Raw genomic sequence first — 26,070 nt, forward strand, 5'->3', positions numbered from 1 at the left:
GGTGATCTAGTGATCCGCCAAGCAGTAGCCCCAGGGCAAAAGCTCAGCGTATTGCTACCAGGTGCATCACATGCCAGAAAGTAAACCCTCGAAGAAAACCCCCTGTGCCAATGGTAAGTAGACCCTGGGCAGCGTACCCTGGACAAGCATGGCAGATTGATTTTGCCGAGCTCCCATGGTCCGGACATCACGGGTTTTTACTTGTCATAGTAGACCAGCTCTCTGGTTGGGTCGAGGCATGGCCCACCAGGACTGCCACTGCGGCTACAGTAGTAAAGTATTTGTTGCAGGAGATCATTCCCCAGTATTCTCTGCCTGAATCCATCGAGTTGGATCAAGAACAACACTTTGTGGAAAAGGTAGTTCAAGAAGTCGCACAAGCTCTCAAGATCACTTGATAACTACACACACCATGGAGACCACAGAGTTCAGGACAAGTGGAACGCATGAATAGGACCTTAAAGACTCTACTCACCAAAATCTGTATTGAAGCACGCCTTAAGTGGCCTCCAGCATTGCCGCTAGCTCTTACTTGGATTCGAAACACTCCCCGACGGGGCATTAAATTAACCCCATATAAAATTATGTTTGGCAAACCCCCTCGAGTCTTACCCCTTGAAATACAAAAAAATGTAACTTTTAAATTAGATAATAGCAAACTTCATATGTACGTTATTGCTTTGCAGTCTGTCTTGTCTTCTCTTCACAGGTATGCAGCCTCCTTTCAGCGTCTGCCTTTAGACATACCAGTACATGACTTCTGCCCGGGAGACTGGGTCTTGGTGCAGCGGTGGAAAAAAAAACCTTTAACTGAGAGGTGGAGTGGCTCTTTCCAGGTACTTCTAACAACCCACACCGCTGTAAAGATTGCTGGCCATGACCGTTGAATACACCATACCTGTGTAAAACAACATCCACGAGGGTCAGAGGACACCAACTCCCAAGACAAACTCACTCCGGAAGTTGAGTCGTCCTCAGAACAAGAAGCCAGCAAGTAGAGCTGTAAACCTACTGGTGATCTCCAAGTGCGCCTGAGACGGCTTAATCAAAGTTCAGAAAATTAAACAAGAAAGTAAAAAAAAAAGTTTAGGCTGTATTTGATCTCAAAAAAGGGAGAATATGGTAGAAATCTTAATATGCCTTGTTGTTATCTATATAGTAAGAGAAGCAGGATTAAGCAGCCCTAGCCGCCAGCCTATATCCCCGCTTTCCCCAATTACTCCCCCAGGGACAAATTTGTATGTTAACATGATGGAAAAAATTGCAGGTACCTTCAATCTGACCAACTGCTGGGCCTGTGGGGGACTCCGAGAGGCCAGAGAACAGTGGCCTTGGAGGGCTTTTCCTTTAGCCCCAAAATGGTTGGTAAGTGAGAAGGCGGATGTTAAGAGTACTGGTCAAGAATGGAATGAAAACCGCAGCTGGAATCTTTCCCAAGTGGCATTAAGAAAATACTGTATTAGCAATAATAGTACAGGAAGAAGTTTAGGACATAGCCAGTGTACATAAACATTGAAATGGGTCCGAACATGCACTACCTGTTATGCCCTTAATTGCACCAAGTATGCAGGTCAATGGAATTCTACTGCTGTTAAGCTCCCAAACTCCACGTGGATGAAATGTAACCCATCCACTCCACAATCATCCCCATATGATGAAAAGACCTGCTTCAAAAAGATTAATAACCACCACAGTTGAAGGGATGCAAGTTGCAGCAGTCCCCCTCAAAGCGCAGACTGTAGCAAAAGTCATGGTACTCAAAAAAATTCCTTGTAATTATCTTGATCTGCCTAAATAAAAATGGAGAGTAAAAAGCATCTTGAGGGGGGAATATTGTTAGAAATGGAATATTGTTAAAAATGGAGTATTGTTAGAAATGCACAGCTTGCATTTCGCGCCTGATAAGAAAGAAACACTGCCAAGGACTTTTCTCCTTGCCCAGCCTTGCCACAGCTCTTCTTATACTAAATCACAGACTCTCCCCCAGCTTCTCCTAGCCTTTCTCATGCAGATTACAGAAGCTGGAATTCAACTGACTGTGTCCTTGAAAGGGGAGGGGGGGGTTTAAACTCTTGGTGACCTATAGAACTTTCTGAGCATGCTCAATTAGCTGATGCATATTTACGTCTCCGCCCTGCATACTTAAGTAGTTAATTATAATGTACATGCGATGAATGTAGTGATATAACCACATATATGTTTGTATAAAATGAAAATAAGCTGTAAGAGTTCCTGTTTCTGCACATGTGCCCCGGAGGAAAAAGATAAATACAGCCTGCAAAAATTCCTTGGTGGATTCAGAGTAATCTGAGTCTTTGACTCTGCTCTGACCCTATTTGCAAATACACCTTTTGTGCTGCTAAATGTATGTGTGTCTGTGATTTTAGTGGCCTCCAAGAAACGGACTGCAATTTTTTGCAACAAAATGACCATGCCTCTTTATGGCCACCGTGGAAGGAAGAATCTCTGGATCTTTTACTTAGGGCATCCACCATCTGTAGTGGAATAGATAGGTAAAAAGGAACTCATGGGAGAGAGCTAATAGTTCTCCCTACTAATGCACCCTGAATCCAGTGCCCTCTATTCGTACTGTATGTAGTGGGAGTTAAGTTACCTGAATGTTGTTATATTATACACTGTAATACCTTTCTTTTATTAATCGAGACATGAAAATAATGATTTCTGCTTAATTTTAGCTGCCCATCCCTAACTCCCTCAAACCATGCTGAGCTAGTAAAAGAAAGACCCAGGTCTGAGGCAAGATAGCAATATGGTGAGAGCAGCAATGTAAATACTCCAAAATCCTAGTAAGAAAAAGGAAGGTAAGATTTCCCCATTAAAAGTAGGCTGTTTACTGTCCACAGATTCAGTCTGAATGAGAGAATAACATACACTGTAACAACCTCAGGAAAGAAAACTTTATTGTTTTACATTTAATACATTTTGCATTATGATAGCATACATAACAAGTATGAGTCATCTCTAAAGCTAGTTTATTTAATGTTGTACACTATGCAGTATATATATTAAAAATTAATGTATGATGAACTAAACCATGATACTATTAGTCACACCGAACAGTATGTTTCTTCAGAAAAGTTCCACTGAAATAATTTGAACTACTCATTGAGTTACTATTCTTCTTATGGGAATAAGATATTGAAAGCTACACGATATCAGTATCTAAAGCAGTGGGGGTCAACTTTTTTGGCCAGCATGATACAAATTAGCCCCATATCCTCCCCAAATGCCAGTCCAGTCCCCTTCCCCGCCCAATCTGCTATTCAGCTTTGTGCTCCACGCTATGCTCCCTGCTGATCTGTTGCTGCTCTTTCTTCTTCCTTCCGTGTGTACCCTGGCAAATTTGTTGCTTTGCTTTCCTCTTCCCACCCTATCTGTCAGTGTGCAGCCTGACCCCACCCCAGTCTGCTGTGTGCCACACACAGAAGCTGCTCATGTCACTTGTGGCACTTGTGCATCAAGTTACCTACCCTTGTCTAAAGCTGTGATTTTCAGCCAAGATACATTTGCACATGATTTGCAAGATAAACCCATAGAGCACTTTTACACATGCCCTGGGAGGTGGGGTGGTGGGGAGGACGAGGACGGCACTTTAATTAGAGTGGTTCTGAGAGCCACTCTAATTAAAGTGCCACCACGTCTCCTGTATCAGAGCCACCACATTTAGAAATGGTGGCAGGGGCATTTGAACTAAAGCTTGTTCAACAACCTTTCGTTCAAGCACTCTCACTGCCATTTTTAAGCGTGGGGACTTTGATACATAAGACACAGGAGGCTGCTGCAGTGTGGCAATTGCAAAGCTCCAGGAGGGTCAATTAACTGAGTCTGCTGCAACATGCTGGAATTCTATCATATCAAAGCAACCTCTGTACTCATGTATAAATCTCATCTAGGAAACCGTGGTGTCAACAACATTTCAACCTGTTGTAGTCTTTCTGAGCTCTTTGCAATAGAAGAACTGCTCTAATATTTTTCCATGGTCAAAAAATGAAAAAATGTCCTGAAGTCTAACAAGGTTGAGAAACAGTTTGAAGTCTCCTGGGAGTGGCTCCCCTTAAAGCACCTGCCTAGCAATAACATGCTGAATCTTTGCAAGACAAAGCACCATATAAATGGTGGGAAAAGGAAGTTAAAAAAAGGAGAGGTTACAATGCAGTTGCAGTGATAAAGTATTAGACTACTATTATTCACAGAATACTATATATTCATTTTGTTATTAGGATTTTAATACACAGAATGATAGACACATATAATAATACGTAGTGAATTCAAAAGAGCAGTAGGTGACACAAAACTAGGTTTTGTGGCCCTAGGTCTCCTGCTCTACAAGATGTAGTTTTTACCAGTGGCAGCGACTAGCCAGGGATTTTGACTTTGCCACCAGTTATTACATTGCAACAGCTGCCCAGGGAATGCATGATAGTTACTGATATAATTTAAAACTAAAAATCAAATAGAAAATATGTGAAACCACCCTAGGACAGGATCTAACTTCCATATACAGCCCCCAGTTCACACCAGTGGCTGCATGCCATGAGCACTGGGGAAAGAGGGCGGGATTTGCTCACCACTATTGCACAGGATGAGGCAGTAACCACGAGAAAGGCCTGGCTCCCACAGCAGCCCTTCAGCCCACCTGCTGCTAGGAACAGATCTATCCCAAGGACATCCTCTCTGGAAGCACTGGCCAGTAAAAGTGAGGGCCCTTGCCTGTATCAGCCTTACTGGACCTCAGTTCCCCTTCCCCACAGCTGCCACATGCCCCTGCCTACCTCCTGCCCCAGAGAACACCACAGCCTTGAGTGTAGCAGCCCATTCTTGGCACATGGGCAAAATATCCCCCCCCCCAATAAGCCTGGATACCTGAACTATGGTTGTTTGTGGTGGGCTTAACTCAGTTCCTATCTAAATTAAATATGAGAAGAACATATTACAAAGGTTTCACCTTAAATGCACCTCCTATCAATGTGTTGATTACCATGTCTCACAAACAATTTATCATCTCCAACTCAGGCTGCAAGTTGTTTGTCCCAGCTCTCACCATTTATATTTTTATATATCATGCTTAAATTGTGACCTATTCAACTGACTTAGGCCAGAACAAGCAACAAATGTGCTGAAAGACATGCGTGCAGTTTCTATAATGAACTAATTAATGTGAATTCATTAGTTTTAATTGCATCATAATAGTGTAAGTAAATATTTATGGTTACTGTTTCAGTTCACTAGTGCTGAATTTAAAATGCGCTGTCTGGGCTCACAGATGATTTCAGTGTAGGGAACCTAGTTACTACCTTGATCTTTGGTGCTTGTTAAGATGAATTAGCAACGGCTAAATAGAAAACGTGTTTAAAACCAAAGAACAGGTCCGTATGGATTTTAATTTCAGTACTTCGTTGATTGCTCACATCTGGAATTTCTTTCAGTAAAAAATGCCCTCTTTCAGAATTATCAGCTTGTATTTGGTGTAATTTTTTTCACTGAGATGGAGATATAGCCCAAGGGACATAGGATCCAGGATCATCTCTTGGAATCTAGGAAAGAACAAAGCATTAGAAAATCTGATATGTTGTTCAGAACGTGACCCAATGTTACTTAACAGGAAATACACTGATAAGAGTAGAAGTTTTATGTCATGCTCATCTGTTGTAACAAATCAGAGTATTTTTTCAAAGAAATATACTTTTTGATGACTTTTGTAAGGAGTCATAATTTGGCATATAATAATCTGAATTCACTCTCCTACATTGTAAAATGATTTTGACAAAATAGTAAGAATTGTAACAATATTCAGGAACTTGACATCCTTCTCTTCTGATTCTAACATCTCAAAATACTCAAAATGCCAGACTGCAGCCAGCAAGGCCAGCCATACCTTGTCATGCATCCAAAGGTGCATCTCAAGCTGGTCCAGAGACGTGATACTCCCCCTCTATCTGACATTGGTCAGGCTGCAGTTGGAGTACTGTGTCCAGTACTGGGCACTGCACTTCAAAAGAGATGTGACCAGCCTGGAGAGGGTTCAGAGGAGGGCCACCCGCTTGGTGAGAGGGCAGCAGCACAGGCCCTATGGGGAGAGACTGAGGGACCTGAACCTGTTCAGCCTCGGCAAGAGGAGGCTGAGGGGGGACCTGGTGGCTGCCTACAAACTCATCAGGGGAGATCAACAGCAAATAGGTAGAGCCCTATTCTCCCCAGCACCACCTGGGGTGACAAGGAACAATGGTAATACGTTGATGGAGAATAGGTTTAGGTTAGAGATCAGGAAGCAATATTTTACAGTGAGGTGGCCAAAATCTGGAACCAACTTCCCAGGGAACTGGTCCTCACCCCTACCTTAGGCAAATTCAAGAGGAGGTTGGATGATCACCTGTCTGGGGTCTTGTGAACCCAGCATTCATTCCTGCCTGTGGCAGGGGGTCAGGCTAGATGATCTGTTCAGCTCCCTCCTGACCCTAGCTGCTACGAAACTTGTTTCCTTGGAGACCTGACTCCTTTAGATAAGTGTTTAATTTTAAACTGGTAAGAAGTCCTGTTAGCTTCTGTAGGACTGCTCACATGCTTAAGTTAAGCACAGAGTTAAGTGGTTTTCTGGATTGGGGCATTGCTGGAAAAATACCATCTAGAAATTATCTAGAATTTCAGACCCCTAGCTGTCATTAATACCCACTGACGGACATATCCTGCATTAATTTGCCTATTTTTTTTAGATTGTCAGGCTCCACAACACCTTGTAGCAATGAGTTCCAAAAGTTAGTCACACACTTTTGTTTTAAAATTTCCTTAATAATTGCATTTTATATCCCCTAGGATTGTGAAACATGATAAATAGTATATCACTTTTTACTTTCTTCATGCCACTCATGAATTTACTGACCTCAGCTGCATACCTTCCCCCTTCAATTGCCTTTTCTCAAAGCTAGAAAGTCCTAGCCTATTTGGTCTCTCCTCATATGGAAACTTCATCCTTGTTGCCTTTCTCTGTCCCTTTCCTAGTTCTACTATCCTTTTGGAGGTAGGGGAGACCAGAACTGTGTGCAGTATTCAGGGTATAGGATTGCTATGTATTTATATAGTGGCGTAATGACATTGTTTTGTATTGTTTTCAGTTCCCTTTTTAACAGTTTTTAATAGAGGTAATTGATACATTGGTCTGATATTGGATCAGCACCAATATAAAGAAAATTGATTGCATCAGATATCGGCCTAATGTGGCTGATAATTTGGCCTATAAATGCCCATGCATCTGTGCAGCTGCAGCACAGCACACAGGCAGTGAAGAGCACAGCCCAGGAGCGTGGAGAGCTGCGTGCAGCCAGTAAGTCTGTTGTGGTGGAAGGGGAAGGGGGAGGGAAGGCGTATGGCAGGGCAGATCAATGCCCTCCAAGGTGAGGGAGCGAGTAGGGCAGGGTCTGGGGCAGAGCTACAGCTCATTGGGGGGGGGGGTGGCTCCTGCCACTGTGTGTATCCCAGAAGGGAGGGGACAGGGTGGGCTGCAGCTATAAACTGGGGCTGGGGCTGTCTCAGGCTCTTCCTGGCCGGGGCTGTGCTTGGGGCAGACAGTGGCAGCACTAGGAGGGGGCTACAGAGGGTCTATGGCAAAATTTGGGGTGGCTGAAACCCCCACCCCTGTAACACACCTCCCAGCACCACCACCACCCACCCTGAATGCAGCCCCCATGCATCAGGAACACAGCCCCGAGCGTGGCCCCTCATCCCCAAGTGCAGTCCCCCCACGCTGGGAACCCAGTCCTGGCCCCCGCCTGCAGTGGTGGCCCACCTCATAATCCCACGCAAATCCAGGGCACATTCCCCACCCCCATGTCCTCCCAGGGTGTGTGCAGTGGCAGGAACCACCCCCGCCACACCATGCCCCCCAAACAAGCCACAGCTTTGTCCAATATCCTGCCCTGCCCCACCCTGGCTGGGCAGTGCCTGCTCCAGCCCCAGCCCCAGCCCCAGCTCCACTCCCTCCCTCACCACAGGGGCCTTGACCTGTGCCCCCCACACGCCCCTTCCCTCCCCACTCCCCATCCACCACAACAGACTTACCAGCTGCACACAGCTGTATTGGAAATTGCATCAGTATCGGCCGATAAGCCTCCTTAAAACTGGCTATCAGTATCAGCCCCCAAAATCTCTATCAGTGCACCCCTAGTTTTTAATGTTTTATTTGCCTCTGCCTGATGCTATAAACTGGGCTGATGTTTTCAGAGAATTATCAGTAATAGTGGACCCTAAATAAAATAATCAAATAGCCTGTAATCGTAATTATTACAATTAAAACAATACAGAAAAAAGTCCTACAGGTATAGGAGGTAATTAAACAGATATATGTAAAAGAAAGTGTCTGTACCATCTTAGTAAACTGGTCAATGCATGCCATTCGAATGCGCTCAGGAGTTGATGGGCTATTCAACAGAAATGTCCCAGTTAATCCTCTTTCCTTTCGTGCTGCAGTAATGGCATCTTTTATAGCAAAAAACACAGAGCATCCTAAGAACAGCCCAGCCTCACCTACTCCCTGAGGAAAAAAACCCAAAAACACAAAGATAGGGGTGTGTGTGTGTGTGCGTAGACACACACACACACTTGCAGGAAAGGCTATATTCCCAGGTTAGCAACTTTCATTTTTTCTTAAATACATTTATCTAAGAAAAATATATGCGAGATGATCATCTCACCATGAAATGATCACTAAGATACTCCTGAAATGAAAAAGAGAAGCATATAAACCGGGGATGGAAGTCAGAAATTACCGCCAAGGTGGAGTACTCAGCAATAGCTTGCACCTGTAGGGAGTGGCTCAGGAAAGCAAAAGCACAAATCAAATACGAACTGGTAACTGAAATGAAGAACAACAAATAGTCCTTCTTCAGATATGTAGGAAGTCAGAGAAAAAATACAGGAAACATGGCAGAAGGTTACCCTCAGGGTTCAGTACTCAGACCAATGCTTTTGAACATGTTCATCAATGATTTGGATTTGGGTATTAAAAACGAACTGGCAAGGTTTGCGGATTACACCAAATTATGGGGGAGTGTGGTCATGCTCAAGGCCAGGCTGGCAATACAGGCTGACCTGGACAAGCTTGCAAGGTGGGTGGATCTTAACCTGATGGTGTTTAACATAGAGAAATATAAAGTGCTTCATCTGGGGAGAAATAATCTGCAACACACTTACAGGCTTGGTAGAGCTATACTTGCCAGTACCACAGCTGAGAGACCTGGTGTTCATGATAGATCACAGAACAAAAGCCACCAATGCAATACTGTAGCTGGCACAGCAAATCAAACACTGGCATGCATCTACTGATGCATCTCGAGCAAAACTATGGATGTCATTCTCCTGCTCTACTTGGCCTTGGTGAGACCGCAACTGAAGTACTGAGTTCAATTCTGGGAGCCGCACTTCAGGAGGGATGTGGAGAAGCTTGAGAGCGTTCAAAGGAGGACCACACACATGATTAAGGTCTGGAGAGCAAGTCATACAAGGAGAGGCTGAAAAATTTGGAACTGTTCAGCCTGAAGAGGAGACTCAGAGCGGACTTGGTGGCAACCTATAAGTATATCAAGGGCATGCATCAAGGCCTGGGAGAGCATCTGTTCGCCAAGGCCCCCCAAGGGAAGTCAAGAAACAATGGGCACAAACTGATTGAAGATCACTTCAGATTGGACATAAGGAAAAACTTCTTTACAATTTGAGTGCCAAGGGTCTGGAACAGACTACCTCCAGAGGTGGTACAGTCACCTACCCTGGCGATCTTCAAAAAGTGTCTTGACACACACTTTGCTCAGGTCATCTGACTCCAGCAGTCTTTCCTGCCCAAATGCAGTGGGGCTGGACCTGATGATCTTGTAAGGTCCCTTCCAGCCCCTAACATCTATGAATTACCTTCAGATTTTTTAAAGCCACCTGTAGCAGGGCACCAGGGTGCCTGCTACTAGATAATGGTGCATAGCAGGGCACTAAGGAGCCTGCTACTGATAATGGTGATATAGGCTTACCTGCCACTTAATAGGGCAGCACAGCTGTGAGTTGCCAAAGCAACTAATTGGGTCAGCTGACCACCAGGGGGCAGGGCCTGGCCTTCATAAACAGAGAAGGCTGAGGCCAGAGCCAGTTCCCCTCTGGCAGCCTAAGGAGTAAGAGCTCTGCTAGAGTGAGCAGGGCGGTGTTGTGCACCAGCGTGCGGATACAGGGTGGAGAGGACCCTGACAGGGATGAGAGAAGGATAGCCAGGTTGGCTTAAGATTTGTGTTATGGCCTAGGGGCCTTGTGTTTCTGTTTGGTTTGGTTGTTGTGATTATTACACCGGAGGACTGGGCGAGGCTGTAGGGGTGGAGGAGGCCTCATCAGCAGCTCCCCAGTAAAGTGGGGGTGTTCCTGGCACCACTGAGGGTGCTGTGTTGTGGGGGTGTCCCGACCCCAGCCCAGTGTGGGCAGCTTCGGGAAGAGCTCGGTAGAGGCAGAAGCCCAGTGGGGCACAGGCTCTGAGAGTGGGGGGGGGATCCTGACCCCGGCCCAGCGGGGCGATATTGGGACGAGCCTCAATTGGGAACCCCAATTGGGAAGAGCCCCAGTGGGGCATAGACCCAAGAAGGCGGGTCTGGGGGCCAGGTGAGGCTGAGGCCGCCTGAGCCCCAACCTTGGGAAGCCTGCATCGGGAGTAGAAGGCCCCAGTGCGGGTGATGAGAGCGATGAGCGCGAGCAAGGGCCCCAGTGCGGGCCAGGGAGCGCGCGAGGCGCGAGCAAAGGCCCCGGTGTGGGGGGAGAGCACGAGTATCTTGGAGCAGGCCCCGGGAGAGGGCATGTATATTGGACATCGGACAGGCCCCAGGAGAAGGCGCATATATTACATCGGGAAGAGCCCCAGTGGGGCACGGCCTGGGAGGGGAAAGCTGTGGAAGGGGGCGAGCCCAGTGGAAGGCCTTGGAGAGAAGGAACGAGTCTATCGAGTAGGCCCGAGAAGGAGCGGGCTACTTAGAACGGAATCCCGATATAGCGAGACCGGCCCCGTGCCAAGGAGGGCAGGAAGGCAGTCTCCCATTAATAATATGAGATCAAAGACATGGCGGGCAAGATGGAGGGTGCATTCAAGACCCAGGCTGGTACGGTAGGCAAGGGCACTAGGGGAGATCACGGCACCCCTAGGGACGGTCCTGCCACAGTGGTGCATTGGTCGGGAAGATCGCTCGGCCGTGCGTGGTAACAGGAGCAGAGTGAACCCTAGAGCTGGGATGGTAGGCGGACACTTTGGTAGACAGGCAGTGGGACTACGGCTCGATAGATTGGGGCCTGGGAGGACTGTACCCATCGTCCGGGTTTTTTTTTTTTTTGGAAAAGCTGAGGCCGACCCAGTGAGGGTAGGGCCGCGATTAGGATGATGCAGGCCTGGAACAGGAGAGGTCGGGGACCCGACCACTCCGCTCAACAAAGAAGGATGGAAGAATTACGAGGTAGCCCGATTAGAATGGGAACTAGAGCTGGAGAAACCACGAAGGGCGAGTGCAGAGGACCGAGAACGTAAAAGCAAAGATCAGATAAGGCAATTGCAGAAAGAGCTAGAAAGTTGGCAACGCAGAGGTAGCCAGGCAGAAGACTTGGCACAGGAGTTGCAGGACAAGCTGCGGGCAAGTGAGGCACAAGTAGCAGAGATAGGCACCCAAGGGACACAGGTAGAAAGCCTCCAGGAGGACCGGGAGAGATGGCAGACGAGATGCTTGGGGGCCGAGCATGTAGTTGATCAGCTGCAAAAAGAACTAAGTGAAAGCCGTATCCAAACGGAACAGAATACTAAGATTATAGAGAGAGAAATGAAAAAGATACAAGTTTTCATGGCCAACTCAGAAGGGGAATTAGCAGATTGTAAGAAGGAGAGCGAAGGACTAAGAGTTCAAATACAAGAGCTGAAGGCAGAAAATGACTGCATGAGGGAGCAGGCTCAGTTACGGGAGACTCTCCTAAAAGATGGCCAGTGTAGAGAGATGGGTTTAGCCGCAGACAACGAATGGCTACAAGGGGAGACATGGGCCTTGGAGGAAAAGATACAGGGACTGTGGGAGGCCAATAACCAGCTGACCCTGGAAGCTCGAGGGGTCAAGGAAGCTGGAGGGCAGAGAGAGACAGCCCTAGTGAGGCTGGAAGATTTTGAATGTAAATTAGTTAAAGAAAAAGGAGCTGTTGAGGCGGAGTTTAAAGAGAGAAAGGTGGTCATAGAGACATTAAAACAAGTAGAGAACATCTGGCCTAAACTGGTGCAAGGCCTAATGAAACAGGGACCTCCCAGTGCTGAAAGTCCAGAAAGCCTTAGAGAGGGAGCTGGACCAGAACAGTCAGGGAGGAGTGCCCAGGGAGAGGGCCGCCTAACCGAAGAACTGGAGGCCTTAAGGAAGAAGGCTCTGGCAGCAGTTCAGGAATATTGGGACCGCAGGTGGAACCAGTGGCAGAAGAGGTGCATGAAAGAGTCAAGCCAGCTGAGAGAGCTACTCCGGCGGCAAGAGAAGGGGGGAGACGTAAGGCCCACTCGGGAACAGCCGAGGGCAGGAGAGTTGGTAAAGGCAGAGGCCGCTGGGGAGAGTGCCTGGGTTCCCCCAGAGAATGAGACAGGTGGCGCAATGGACCCAGAGCAGGGCCCAGCATGCCAAAGACCTGGGGCACTCCCAGCAAGGAAGAAGCAAGTAGAACCCAATAGAAGTGGGGGTGCCAACGGACAGTGAACAAGGGATAAAAAGCTAGTGACCAAAGGGGAGTTAAGACGGAAAGAAAGACCAGAGGTCTATGTGGACAACCTCCCCAGACAAGTCACCTGGCAGATGTTGAGGAATGTTATCGAAGAAAGAATAGGAGATCTATGTGAAGATCTATAAGGGACCCTGAGGAGGGTCCGCAGGCTGAGGAAAAGTAGAGTTTCGGAGGAGAGAGGATGCCCTGACAGTGATCGACAGTGGGAGATCTGGGGTAGGATCTGGGATCTTCAAAAGGCTATAGAGAGGCGACAAGCTCAGAGGAGAAGACCGAGAGACGTGGGGATGGGACAAAGACAGACGAGAACAACAAGAGGAGGAGATCCCCAGGGGGTAGGCCGGGTCTTGACGATCAAGGAAGGTGATTCACCAAGGTTGGCTAATGTGGGGGGACTGCCTGTGGCAGGGCAAATCCCGAGAAATCCCATATGTTGCCCCTTGGGTAAAAGGCGAGGAGGAGGCACCTCAAAACCTCCGCCAAAGTAAGGAGAAGACCAAAGAACGAGGACCTGAGCCTACGAAATGTGTAACCAACTGCGAGAGGTGTAACCAGGATGAAGACTCGGCTCGGTGAGTCGTGAGCTAAAGGGGGGAGGTATGTAGCAGGGCACCAGGGTGCCTGCTACTAGATAATGGTACGTAGCAGGGCACTAAGGAGTCTGCTACTGATAATGGTGATATAGGCTTAGCTGCCACTCAATAGGGCAACACAATATTTAGATTTATGATCTAATGCTATGAAACATGAAATTATGCAATGAGAAATAAGCTGTATAACTTTAACCCTGTTTTTAAAATTATACATCCAAATATAACATCAATCTGTTTATTATGGCTCAAGAGTCTAACATCTTAAATCATGATGAATAGAATCTCACTACACAAGTAGTTCCACTTAGTGGTATCATCTATTGAGTAAGGTAGCATTTAGCATTAGTAAGAATGTCTGAATTTGTCCCTACTAGATTTAATCTAATCTGTCCTGACTTACCTTAGAAGAATAGAGTGTATTTGAAGTTTGGGATGGAGACAGCAAGGAGACATTGAATTCTTTTGGGATATCACAGACTGCAGGAATCTTGTAATGATCTGGGCCCCTAGTATACAGGACACCCTCTGGAGAATATTTCAGTTCCTCCATTGTAAAAAGTCCAAGGCCTTGAATAAATGCACCTTCAATCTAAGTGAAAAACAGCACATTCATTTCCCATCAACTGCAGAATATTGTCATGCATTTTTAGAAAAACTAAAATATCAAGTGTCTTTCCTTTGTTTAATAAACCTAAAACAATTATTACCCATATGTACACAATGGGCCTGATCACCACTTGGTTATACCAGCTTTAAGGCCAGTGTGATATTAATTAAATAATTCCCTTTAATCTACTTAGCTGTGGCAGAGGGTCGTCTCAGGGGCCTTTTAAAATGTTGGGTCGCTCACCTGACTTTCCTGCCATACCTTTGTACCTGCCATACCTAATGTAATTAAGAAGTTGTTTCTAAGACAGGAGGCTGCCCATTTAATGCCCAAGGCATGGCTCTGACCTCCACTTTTAAAGTGTCCCATGCCACGCAGATGGCATCCAAATCATTACCCCAGCCCCCAACTCCGGACGTACTCGTTGGGCTCCATTTCTCTTACTCATATTGGGCTCCTTGCCCCTCACACACTCAGGGGTCCTTGCCCATCACACACACTCTGGGCTCCTTGCCTCACTTTGGACCCCCTTGGTCCCACCAACCTCCTTGCCAGGTGTTTTTCTGTCGGGGTGTGCTCCCCTAGCTTTTCCCTTCTATGGGGACACCCACAAGGCAGCAGAAGCTGAGGCTTTCTGGCACCCCATACTTGCCTTTCACTGCGGAGGCACAGGTGTGGCATTTTCTGGAGACTGCCCTGCCACTGGCAGCCGCACCACACCATCCACCCCCAGCGGGTAAGGTTCCCTCTAAGCTGCATGTGTGCGTGGCTGCACACAATTAAAAACCTTGCCGTGCAGTAACTTTTTAATACTGCACACCCACCCAGAGAGGAGCTGGGTGCAGAGTGCGGTGGAGGCACCAGGGCCAGCATGGCACACTTACTGAAGGTAAGCTCCTCACTTCTCAGGCAGGGCAGGCAGCGGCTCCTCCCCGAGGTGAGGCAAGGTGAGGTGGGGGTGGGGGCTGGCGTGGGCTCCACTGGCTCTGGGGAACTGCTTCACAGGCTCCGCCGGCTCCAGGGAACTGCTCCACACCCCCACATCGCCTTGGGGAGTGAGGAGGCACATGGCATCAGGGCTGGGGAGTGCAGCAGTTCCCTGGAGCCAGCAGAGCCTGTAGAGCAGCTCCCCAGAGCTGGCAAAGCCCACGCCAGCCCCCAACCCCCAGCCCCAGCTACCATCTCTGCCTTGCCTCACCTTGGGGAGAAGCCGCTGCCTGCTCCACATGAGGAGTGAGGAGCTTACCTTCGGTAAGTGTCCCACGCCGGCCCTGGTGCCTCCTTTTCAGTTCTATCAATTAATTATGTCCGGTCCATGGCTGCCCCACAGCACTCCACTATGCTGCTCTGGGCAGCAATTAACATGGAGAAGGATGTTGGCTGAACTCTGCCCGCTCCAACCTGGACACTTACTGTGGGACACTTACTGGTAGGTGGCGCCGAAAGGGGAAGGAGGGACCAAAGAGGTGCTCTTATGGACCAAAGCAACAAGCTCATGGAACAAAGCGGCGCGCTCAGGGACCACTACTCCTTACAGGGAACATTGCCAGTAGGGTGTTGTTTTGGAGCCAATTAAGCCCTTAAAGTGGCAAGCACCCATAGGTGCACTGCCACATTAACACTCTTTAATTTTAGATAATTATTAATTACTTCTTTGTACTGTATATTACAGATACATACCTGCCCTATATCCACAGCTGGATTTATACTACAGCCAATATCCATAATGATGTCTGTTCTGATGTTCTATTGATAAAATACATCATATTACACATTTGTTTTACTAATTGGTAAGTTCAACAATAGATTTTTTAAATTAAAATTACAATTTTAGAAAGATAGACTATGTACCTCACTATATTGGTAAAACCCTGACTATTTATTCTGAAATACATGGTAAAGTTGACTGGCTAAGTGATTCTGCAGATACCTTTCAATTACATTTTTAAGAATTCATGGAAATATTTCTACTGTTAAAGTTTTGTGATTTTTTTTTTTTTTTTTTAAACCTAACATACATTCTTTTGCTAAACTAAACCCTTGAAATTAAGTCAATTAGCAATTTACCTGATGGTCTCCTGTTAAACAGTCAATTTCAACTTCAGAACAAGCGGCTGCATAAACGAAGTAGGCACATGGATGGCCTTCCCAAGTGTTCCAGTCCATATGAACATCATAGCCTCTGTGAGATGCAACAAAGTCCTTTAAAATTGTATTCATTTCAAATTGACTTGCTAATATATGCTACCGTAAAAACTGACAAACGGGACAAGCAGCATAAAAGTTTTTATTCTAGTGTTGACTTCAGGAACCTAAAATCAGGCAAAACCTTCTAAAACACAAATATGTGTTTGTGATGACCAAAATTAAACAAATGTCCTGATTTTGAGTCTTAAAGTCTATGAGTTTTAAATCATACAGATATGTACTTACCTGAAGTACCCAGTAGCTGAAAGACTTACACTCTGCTTGAAAGCTGCTTTAATCTGAAATACAGTATACTTATTAGAGGTTAAATATTGCTCTGGATGAATGAAAATACTACATATTGAGCAAAATGGGAAGTTTTAGAAGAAAACTCCAGTGGCATTTCAAAATTAAAGAATAATGTAATCTTGGGTCAACATGAAAGATGGAAGTTCGCACATACCCTCCTTAAGATTTTGGATGACCAGTTTTAAACCAAACTCGTAGCTTGGGCCACTTTCTGATCAAAACAATAGAACTGATTTAAGGCAAAAAAATTACAGTTATATTTAACAGTAATATGGATCAAAGTTCTGCAACCAAGTTAATATGATAATTTATTACCAGCAAACACAAATGGAGCCAGAAATATATTAAGTCAATTTTAAATATGACGTGTATCAAGACCAAATGGATTAACTGTCATTCAAAACCAGATAGAATAGATAAAAATGTATTTACCCAGTTTTCCCAGGAGTCTTTAGGGCTTTTACTCATAACTGGTTCAAGGCGTTTCAGAAGAGTTTGACAAGCATCCTGGGGATCAGATGGGTCACAAACAAATAAAAATAAAACATCAGGAACATTTTTAAATTAAAGACTAGGCAACTTGGTGTAAGTGTATATCCTTGTGTGCTCACTGCTAACAGTAAACCAATAAATGTCATAGTTTTGGTTCTGTTTCTTGCCATGTTCTAACCAAGGACCAACATTTTTGTCATTTAAAAATACTCAATTGTAAAATGGATTAAATTAATTCCAAAGAAAGCATTTAGCCAAAATATGTACCATAAGGGGCCTAAATCATTTATTATTTATGGTGCTTCAACTCTTAGTGACTTAATGTGTGCACTTAATGGGTGCATTGAGCAGTGTTCAGTATTCCGAGTCCGAAATATTAGGGCTGTGCAAAGCAGAGATTCGACCCGATTTGGTGGCTGAATATCTGTATCTGAATCAAATCAGAGGACCCTCTAATCTCTCCGAGTCGAATCAAAACCTTCTGAATTAATTTGGAGAGATTTGGAAACATTTGGAGATTTGGACATAGAGACAGCTTTAAATGTTTTTTCTACATACCTCTAGGTAGCAGGGGCTCATGAATGCTGTGATACTGGGGCACATGGACTGTCCCACGCAAGCATGGGGGACTCCCCAGCACGCTCAACAGCAGACCTGGAAGTGAACCTGAAGCACTTCCAGTCCACTTCCAGCCCCTCCCATGCTCCCCCAGCTCGGTGACTGGTGCCTCCTGGGTGTGGGGGGGGGCACCTGGGGTCCCCCTGTGGTCAACCATGGAGCTGGGGAGGCACAGGAGGCCCCCCCACCGTGCTCCCTGGCAGACCCAGAAGTAGACTGGAAGAACTTCAGGTCCACTTCCAGGTTCTCCACTGAGCATGTGGAGGGTCCCCCCGCACTTCTGTGCGATGCTCCATGCACCTCAGCATCACAGTGATCACAAGCTACACCTGCTACCTCAAGGTATGTAGAAAAAACTTTTAAAGCTGTGTCTATGTCCAAATTGCTGATTCTCCGAATCAGCATTGAATCTTCGGATTTGGAGTCAGCTGAATTGAATCATTATCAGTGATCCGAATCAACTAATCGAATCACTGTCCCCGATTTGGGCTGTATCTGAATCCAAATTGAATAGGGCCCACTTCGCACACCCCTACCAAATATGTTGTACATTCTTGTATAAGATCAGTATCTGTAATTTTTAGTTGTTGGGAAATCAGTTAATTACATTCTAGTGCAAAGGGAAGGAATGGAAAGAAGAGGAAAAAGTCATATAAAATTAAAGTAAGGGGAAAAGAAGTGAAGGAGGAATAAGAAGAGAACTTAAAGAATTACACTCAGGTAGAATATATGTTCTCCTATAAAGGTATTTGAACCTGGAACTGAGGTGCAACTCTAATGGTAAGCAGTTGTCTGAATAAGGCACAGTTTCCATAGTGATGGTCATTCAGTCAGAGATGAACTGTGCCTTTGCCTGCTTACCTTTAGGGGGAATATTAAGGTTTCCCTGGATACTAGATCTCATTGTGATAAAGAGTGCAACTGCTATGCTTTAGATACTCTTGGCAAACAGTCTAATTAAGTCCACAGACATGGAATGATTTTCTACTCTTACTTCTTCCATGTAATCTCTTCATTTGATTTCATGAAACAGTGTATAATAATCTCAGCATGTTTCTTCAAACGTGAAGCTGCATAAGGCAAGTTCATTTCTCTAACACTATGTGAAACTCAGAAATTTGGACAAAGAATACAACAATATTTGATTTAATTAAATCAAATCATTCCTTTTTTTTTTTTTAATGAAACTCTTCACTGTTCAGAAAAAATAAACACAAATTCTAGTTGGCAAGGATTGAGACAGAACGAGAAGATCAAATTATAGAGTTAACTTGTAACTTAAGGTCTTATGTTTTTTTTCAAACACACCTCTTATGCTTGGTGGCAGTGAAGAGGTTAAATAAATTAACAATTTCCATTAAATCAGAACAACTTAGCTGTAAAGAAAGATAGGTGTGGAAAAGGACATAAGGACATTAACATTTTTTTTTCTGTAAAGAACAACTCTAACCTTCACTGCCATCCCATAGACATCAGTTCCAATAGAGGCTGATGAAACATAAGTATTAGGTACCATTGTTGTGCTAGTTTCATAAACATGGATGTACGAGAGTGGTATCTTTAATTCATGACTGGCAACCTATTGCAGAGAAAAGAAAGCATTTATTTACAATCCCCTGTTAAATATAACGCTTATGCCTTTATTATTTTTGACAATTCCTTTTAACATCAAATCACTGACCTTGTTTTGTTCTGGTTATAAAGTGCTGACTTCATATTATGTAGCACTTGCTGGGTACATCTACACATGCACTTAGCACAAGGCAATAAACTCTGGCACAGTTTGTGCTGGAGTTTATTGTTCCTGGGCACAGTGTTTACACATGTGCCCAGGACCACAGCACATTGAACAGGGGTGGAGCAATCCTGGCTTTCCTGGTGGCCTTGGGGGTGGGGGGAAGAGGGGAGGGTCACCGTGCCAGCCAAGGGCTGCTCCACCCTGGCTTAATGTGCTGCAGAAGGGCTGGCTGGGGCATGAGGGTGCTTCAGGGCAAGGCTATCCTGAAGGTAGCACCCTCATGCCCTAGCCAGCCCCAGTAACTATCTAGATGTACATTTCAGCACATGTAACTACTCCACTGTAGGGTAGTACTTATCCTGGACAGTGCTATCCTACAGCAGAGTTAATTAATTTGCTGCACTCTAATATGAGTACATGTATAGATGGTGCCACTTTACTGTGTAACTAATTAATCAGCTCTGCAGTAAAGCACACGTGTTGATACACCTGACTGTATGAAGCACTTGGCATCCTTTCCTCCCACTAACTCAACTCCTTGCAGGAATGAACTATAACAATATATGAATTGTAAGACTTCACTCTTCATTCCCATTCCCAATTGCAAGCTTCCTTTCAGATTAGGCCCAGGAATAGGACATTAGCAGCACCCAAGTGACAGCTGCACCTCTGAAAATCTCCTGCTTGATCACTGAACTATTCACCATAGTTTATTATGCATTAGAAGCAAATCCTGGAGTACTGAACATGGCTTCTTAATTAGTATTTTCTTGGAGCTGTGACAGGCAGTGCATAGCTCCATAATGAGTATGACAGATACCTCTACATTCTAACAACCTACACCCCTGACAAGTACTGTACCTCTACATTCCAGCTTCTATCATAGCTATAAAAAAACCAGGAAGCAAGGTGCTTTATATCAGATCTCAGGGTAGCATTTTAGATCTGAATGCTCAAAACTGTCCTGGTGCAAATGCCCATTTCTTATCCACATACCTTTAATGTAAGCAGCTATAATTATTACTGCTGAAAAGCATTGTGTTTGGTTGCGATGACTGAAATACTGTGTCTGATTCTTTTGTAACTTTATTTGACTGATCAAATTTATATAATAAATATACAGTTAAGTATATATTTAGGAAACAGCCTTCTCCTGCCTAACTGCTACAGCTGTAGAACATAGCAAAGACAAATTTAAAAAGGTTGAAAAAGCCTATTTTAATGTGACCCTCTGACACAGCAGAAACAAACAAGGTGGTATACAAAAAAGGACTGGAAAGAAATAGGAGAGAAAAGTGATAAATACACTGCCAATACGTACTACTCTCTTTTAAAGGGGAGAAAATAGTTTTTATACGTTTAAAAAAATATGTAGAGAGATGATTTCAGGTAGGAATTAATTGCCCATTGTAGGACCCAAACTTGCTATCTTTTGCTGACCTTAGATATGATATTGGATTGGACTAAGCAAAGGAGAGCTGTATTTAAACATATTGTAGATGTTTATCAAGACAAGATTCAAACAAATCTAAATATAGCTGGAATTACAACATTAATGACTCTAAAATGTTGTGGTGCCAGGTTAAATTTATCTTTCTTTATAAGCAGACAATGTTAAGGACAATGGGCGAGTAATGGGCAGCTTTAAAAAGGATGCATAAAAAAATTCTTCTAAGCATTAATTAAAAAGTTCTCACACAATTTGTACTGATGATGCAAGAGAGTCAGAGAATCAATACATTTTTTTTTTTTAAATAAAAATTGATTTAAAAAATTGTAAATGGCATGGTATGAAAGAAATAACTGGCAAGGTTTGTGATTTACAACTTCCCTGTGAGCAAATATTTGAATCAAGTGGGGAGACAGAGGAGACGACACTCTTACTATTACAGATGATGGCTACAGCCTGTACTCCAGAACTTAATTTTTCTCAGGACTGGAACAAGAAACTTCTGATACCTCTAATGAACCCTATAATTCAGGCATTCTTCAATGGCAAAGTGAATATACAAAGCCACTGAACAAGAAAGATATTAGACCAGATTTTCACCTGGTTCCAACTCTGCTGCGTTGTCTGAATGACTGAAAATAATAATAATCTGGCTATAGCTACCTAGTTTAGTGGGCTAAGAGGCAAAAGCACCTCTGCTCCATCAGATAATACTGCTCCATTCTCCATTGCTTGTATGGTCTCTTTGGGAACATAGATTTTTCAGTTATAAATTAGAGCAGCCACAATGCTACCGTAGTGTATGCTGAGACAACTGCAGCTTGAGAATGAGGAGTTGTAACAGGCCCTGAATCTGGGAGAACTTGGTACACAAGAAAATATGGCATTATGATATCTTGCTTATGCTATGTTTTGGAATAGCTAATATTTTTTTTCTTTCATTCTACCTGTATTATTTTGGTGCTAATGCCTTGTCCCATTTCAATTCCTCCATGAGTTACCAACACAGATCCATCCAAATATATATGGACTAGAGCTGCACCCTAAAAAGAAAAATTGATTTCAGTCATTCTATAAATTGCTCTTAGTGCTCTAAGGCATGGGTGCTCAACCCCCAGCCCATGGGACAGATCCAGCCTGCAGTCACAACATCCAGTCTGCAGGGTATGTCTACATAGCACAATGGAGAGATAACCAAGCCGACTCTGAATGAGCTAGACTGAGTTCCAAAAGCAGGATGTTGAGCTCCACCCTGGCTAACTAGTGCTGCTGAGAAGCAGGATATACGAATTTAGACAAAGTGCCATGTTAAGGCTACTATACTGCCTCTGAAACCTGAGTTAGGTCATATATCAGAGTTGGCTTTAGTATCTCTACATGGTGCCATATAGACATTCCCTAAGATTTAGAGCCCAAGCTAATTACTGGAAAATAGCCCATACAGCTAATGGAAAAACTCCTGCATCAGTAATTCAGGATTCCAATTTTTTCTGCAAGTGCTACAATGAATGAATATTCAAGAAATTCAGTTCAGTTCAGACTATATTTTATCCAAAAATAACTGAAGAAATAATCAGCTGGAATAAATCAGAATAGTTCCATTGACTTCAGTTTATACTGAATTGCAGTAATGGAGGATTTAACCCAATATTAATAAACCACCTATATTTTATCTTATCTTACAAGCTCCATTTAAATATTTGCCAAATGAAGCTAGATTATTCTAAATATAACAATTAAGATTAAGCTTGGGACCCAAATCCATACACTTCGGAAGTCTGCCTGGGGCTTTAATTCTATGCACATATTCTGTGTTTTTATGGGCCAGTACAATTTATTTGTTGGAAAAAAATATTTTAATTTTATCTCTAATAAAAAAAGCAACCAATGGCTTTTTAGGTGGCAATTTAAAAATGTACCTGATTGAGATATTGGTCAGAAAAGCCAACGGGGACTTTCAAAGGAATAATGGCAATTCCTTTTTTCTTCCAATAGTTCTGTTTGTTAAATTCTTCTATTGTCATTTTCCTCTTGTAGTATGAAGACTTCTCCATACATTCATTCCAACATCGTATCAAGTTCTCTGGATCAATATCCATTTTCAAGTGCTTTTGATAAGCTTCCTTATATAGATTAACCTCCCTAACCTGGAAACAAGTCAGAGTGAAGCAGGATTGTACCATACTGACAAAAGCAATACAACAGTATATGTGAGAATTAAATAATGTTATGTTATGTGTCTTAAACACATAATTTGTATTTCTGTTAAAAATCTAGCAGAAACAAGCAACACAAATGTAATTCAAAATAATTTTATGTCACTCAAATGCATTTAATTTATTTGGTTACCTTCTCTGGAGATAAACCAGATTTAGCTGCCACATCTGTTATCCAGGATTCTGTAATCAGTGCTGCTTGGGGGAATCCAAAGCCTCGGAAAGATGTGTTTGATGGCAGATTTGTTTTGCAAACTCGTCCACAGCATCGGAGATTGGGAATCTTGTAAGCATTGAATAATCCTAACATACTTACTTGCAATACCTTCAGCAAGGGAACAGATCACACATACTAGTATCAATTATCTTCCTTTAAATTTAGTCACCACAGATCCTCTTTCATTATGCCAATGATGCCAGAATGATCTCCCTGTTTATCAGCTACTTTCTACTTTTATTAACACCCAAAGCTACCTTCTGTTTTGTTCGATTCACAAAGATGGTCATAAGAAAAATGTTGTTTCTTATCATTTGTCTGTGGGGAAAGCAAACCCTCTTTGAAAAATATTGGTATTTATTTAAGATCAGAAAAGATAGAAATAAAGCATCATCATTTCAGAATCTTCTGAACTATTATCCATGCACCGTGAATGAGCCATACAGCCACCACCAAATCTACCTTTAAAATCCATCTAAATTCCCACTTGATAGCTAGATGGCAAGGCAAGGAGATATGAACTGTAAATATATGCATCTATACAATTGTATACATTTGACTGCCCCCCTCTCACTTTACAGCCCATGTGGTACCCAACAGAACTCAGTGGGATTTCCCCTGCACAGAACAACTTGCAGGACCACAGCCTGACAGTAAACTCTGATGCAGAGCTAGAACTTTATGGGTGTCTGTACAGTGCCTACTACTATGGTGCTGCAATCCTCTAGGCACAATTTTTAACATTATTCTGCCATCTCCTTTGGCCTGGGATAAAGAGCAAAGTCACACAAAATATTGTAACCCTTTTGTTATAAAAATAAATTCCCCAACAGTATTTAGCAAACCACCCATTCATTCCATTTGGCCCCAAAACAAAATTACAATACCACTAATTTTCAAATTATTTACCAAAATAGATTTATCTTCTGTGCACCCTCCGTTGCTGTAATATCTGATATCCACAGCCATGATTCTACCATCATTCATGAATCCTACCTAAAACAGATTACAACATAATTTGACAGTCTATGTAGTTTTTTTATTCAAATCTGGTATTTTTATGGATCCTACCCATTTCATCATACATATTAGCATCCTCTCTGTGTCTTTATACATGAAATGCAGGTTGTGATTTCACTGTGGAAGATACAACAATGCTCGCCCAATGTCTTATCCAGTGGGTTATGCTGTGTTATGCACTTCCATTATGCAGGCTTTGCTTTTATACATTTCTGATAGTATGGTGAACATGCTTTCATGGTATGGGCTATTGCATTTCTTCTTGCCTGGAGGTTGGAACTGGGTTAATTCATACAGGCTCACAAAGCATTTGCATGATTCTGAAAAAGGTGGAGGGGACAAACCTCCACTTTATAGGAGCACTTTGGCTTTGGGCCAAAAATAAAAGACCTGCAGATTTTAATAAAAGCATAAATACTTAAACACTGTGCAAATAACAAAGAATAATACAATAAGGGGCAACTCAGTTCAAAGACTTGTAGCTGTTGTTTCATTTCAAATGAGCACACAGTCATTTGTTGCTCCAGCCTTTCTTTTTAGGGACAATTGGGAGTCTTCATGCTGTAATGAAGTGGCACCAGTAGCTAGGATCAAAGGAATCAGCTCCCAAAACATGCTCTTGGCAAGACTCTAGAGATGCTATGTGTTTTCCCTCCTTTTTCCCAACAGGCTTTGGAATTGTAAGGTGGGGAACCTCTCCAGCTCACAGAAACATTTAGTAGTAATTTGCTAGCTGATGATTGCACAAAGCATACTGAAGAAAGTAATTACAGAGATGAGGCTGGCAACACAAAGCAAAGACTCTGACCCCAGCACTCTTTCCTGCCTAGGCAGGGAGTTGGACTCAATGATCAGTTGAGGTCCCTTCTGACCCTAGCATCTATGACTCTATGAACTACAGCTATTATGTATTGCCTTTTCTAGTGTGGGGCTAGAAGGAGCTAGAATAGTAATTCAAAGGAGTTTTGAGGAATAAAGGACAGAATGAGGTAAGTGTGTGAGAACTTCAATGAGTTTTTTGTCTCTGTCTTCTTAAATGGGAATCTAGATGAACCCTCAACATACATCATGGACACCAACAAAGGGAACATCAGCTGACCAACGGTCAGTGCTGACATGGTAAAAAGACATTTGGAGGGACTGGACATATTCAAAACACCAGGACCAGAGGGACTCCACCCACAGATAATGAAGGAATTAGTGGGGGTCACAGCTGATCCACTGGCAAGGATATATGAGCCCTCATGGTGCTCGGGTCAGGTTCCAGAGGATTAGAAAAGGGATAATGTTGTCCCTATCTTTAAGAAAGGGAGCAAGGAGGACCTGGGAAATTATAGACCAGTCAGCCTTACCTCTGTCCTTGGGAAAATCCTAGAAAAAATTATCAAGGAGCACATCTGTGGGAACCCACTGGTTAATGCGATGCGGAGGGGTAACCAACATGGGTTTTTAGCAGGCAGGTCCTGCCTGACTAACCTAGTTTCCTTTTACGACAAGGCCACCAATTGTTTAGATGCAGGAATTGAGGTAGATGTTATCTATCTGGACTTCAAGAAGGCCTTTGACAAGATAGTCCTTACCATCCTTATAAATAAACTGAGGGGATTTGCCTTGGGTGATTACAAGTTGACTGGGTAGCAAATTGGCTCAAAGGTTGCACTCAGAGGACAGTAGTGGATGGGTCAGTGTCCACCTGGAAAGATGTGGGCAGATCAGGGCTTGGTTCTGGGGCTGGTGCTGTTCAACATCTTCATCAGTGATCTGGATGAGGGGGTGGGAAGCACCCTGTCCAAATTTGTGGATGACACAAAATTATGGGGTGCAGCTAACACCCTGGAAAGGAGGAACCAGATCCAGG

At 43.8% G+C, this 26,070-nt stretch overlaps 1 protein-coding gene across 1 annotated transcript in view; it reads right to left on the reverse strand.

The window, feature by feature from the left end:
• Positions 1-5,498: 5,498 nt before the first annotated feature.
• The window catches only part of LOC149867303 (aldehyde oxidase-like), a 77,919-nt gene continuing 57,347 nt past the window's right edge, over positions 5,499-26,070 (reverse strand). Inside the window, exons 24-35 of the mRNA XM_090041702.1 lie at positions 24,102-24,188; positions 23,109-23,300; positions 22,679-22,906; positions 21,707-21,802; positions 19,022-19,150; positions 16,894-16,968; positions 16,399-16,451; positions 16,033-16,147; positions 15,646-15,711; positions 13,759-13,947; positions 8,378-8,545; positions 5,499-5,555 (exon numbers count right to left, since the gene is read on the reverse strand). Of these exons, the coding sequence (XP_089897828.1) occupies positions 5,499-5,555; positions 8,378-8,545; positions 13,759-13,947; positions 15,646-15,711; positions 16,033-16,147; positions 16,399-16,451; positions 16,894-16,968; positions 19,022-19,150; positions 21,707-21,802; positions 22,679-22,906; positions 23,109-23,300; positions 24,102-24,188 (1,455 nt within the window). The remainder of the gene's footprint in view (positions 5,556-8,377; positions 8,546-13,758; positions 13,948-15,645; positions 15,712-16,032; positions 16,148-16,398; positions 16,452-16,893; positions 16,969-19,021; positions 19,151-21,706; positions 21,803-22,678; positions 22,907-23,108; positions 23,301-24,101; positions 24,189-26,070) is intronic.

The sequence above is a fragment of the Crocodylus siamensis genome, chromosome 4, assembly GCF_052110815.1.
Source record: "Crocodylus siamensis isolate JL-2025a chromosome 4, ASM5211081v1, whole genome shotgun sequence".
Classification (NCBI taxonomy): Eukaryota; Metazoa; Chordata; order Crocodylia; family Crocodylidae; genus Crocodylus; species Crocodylus siamensis.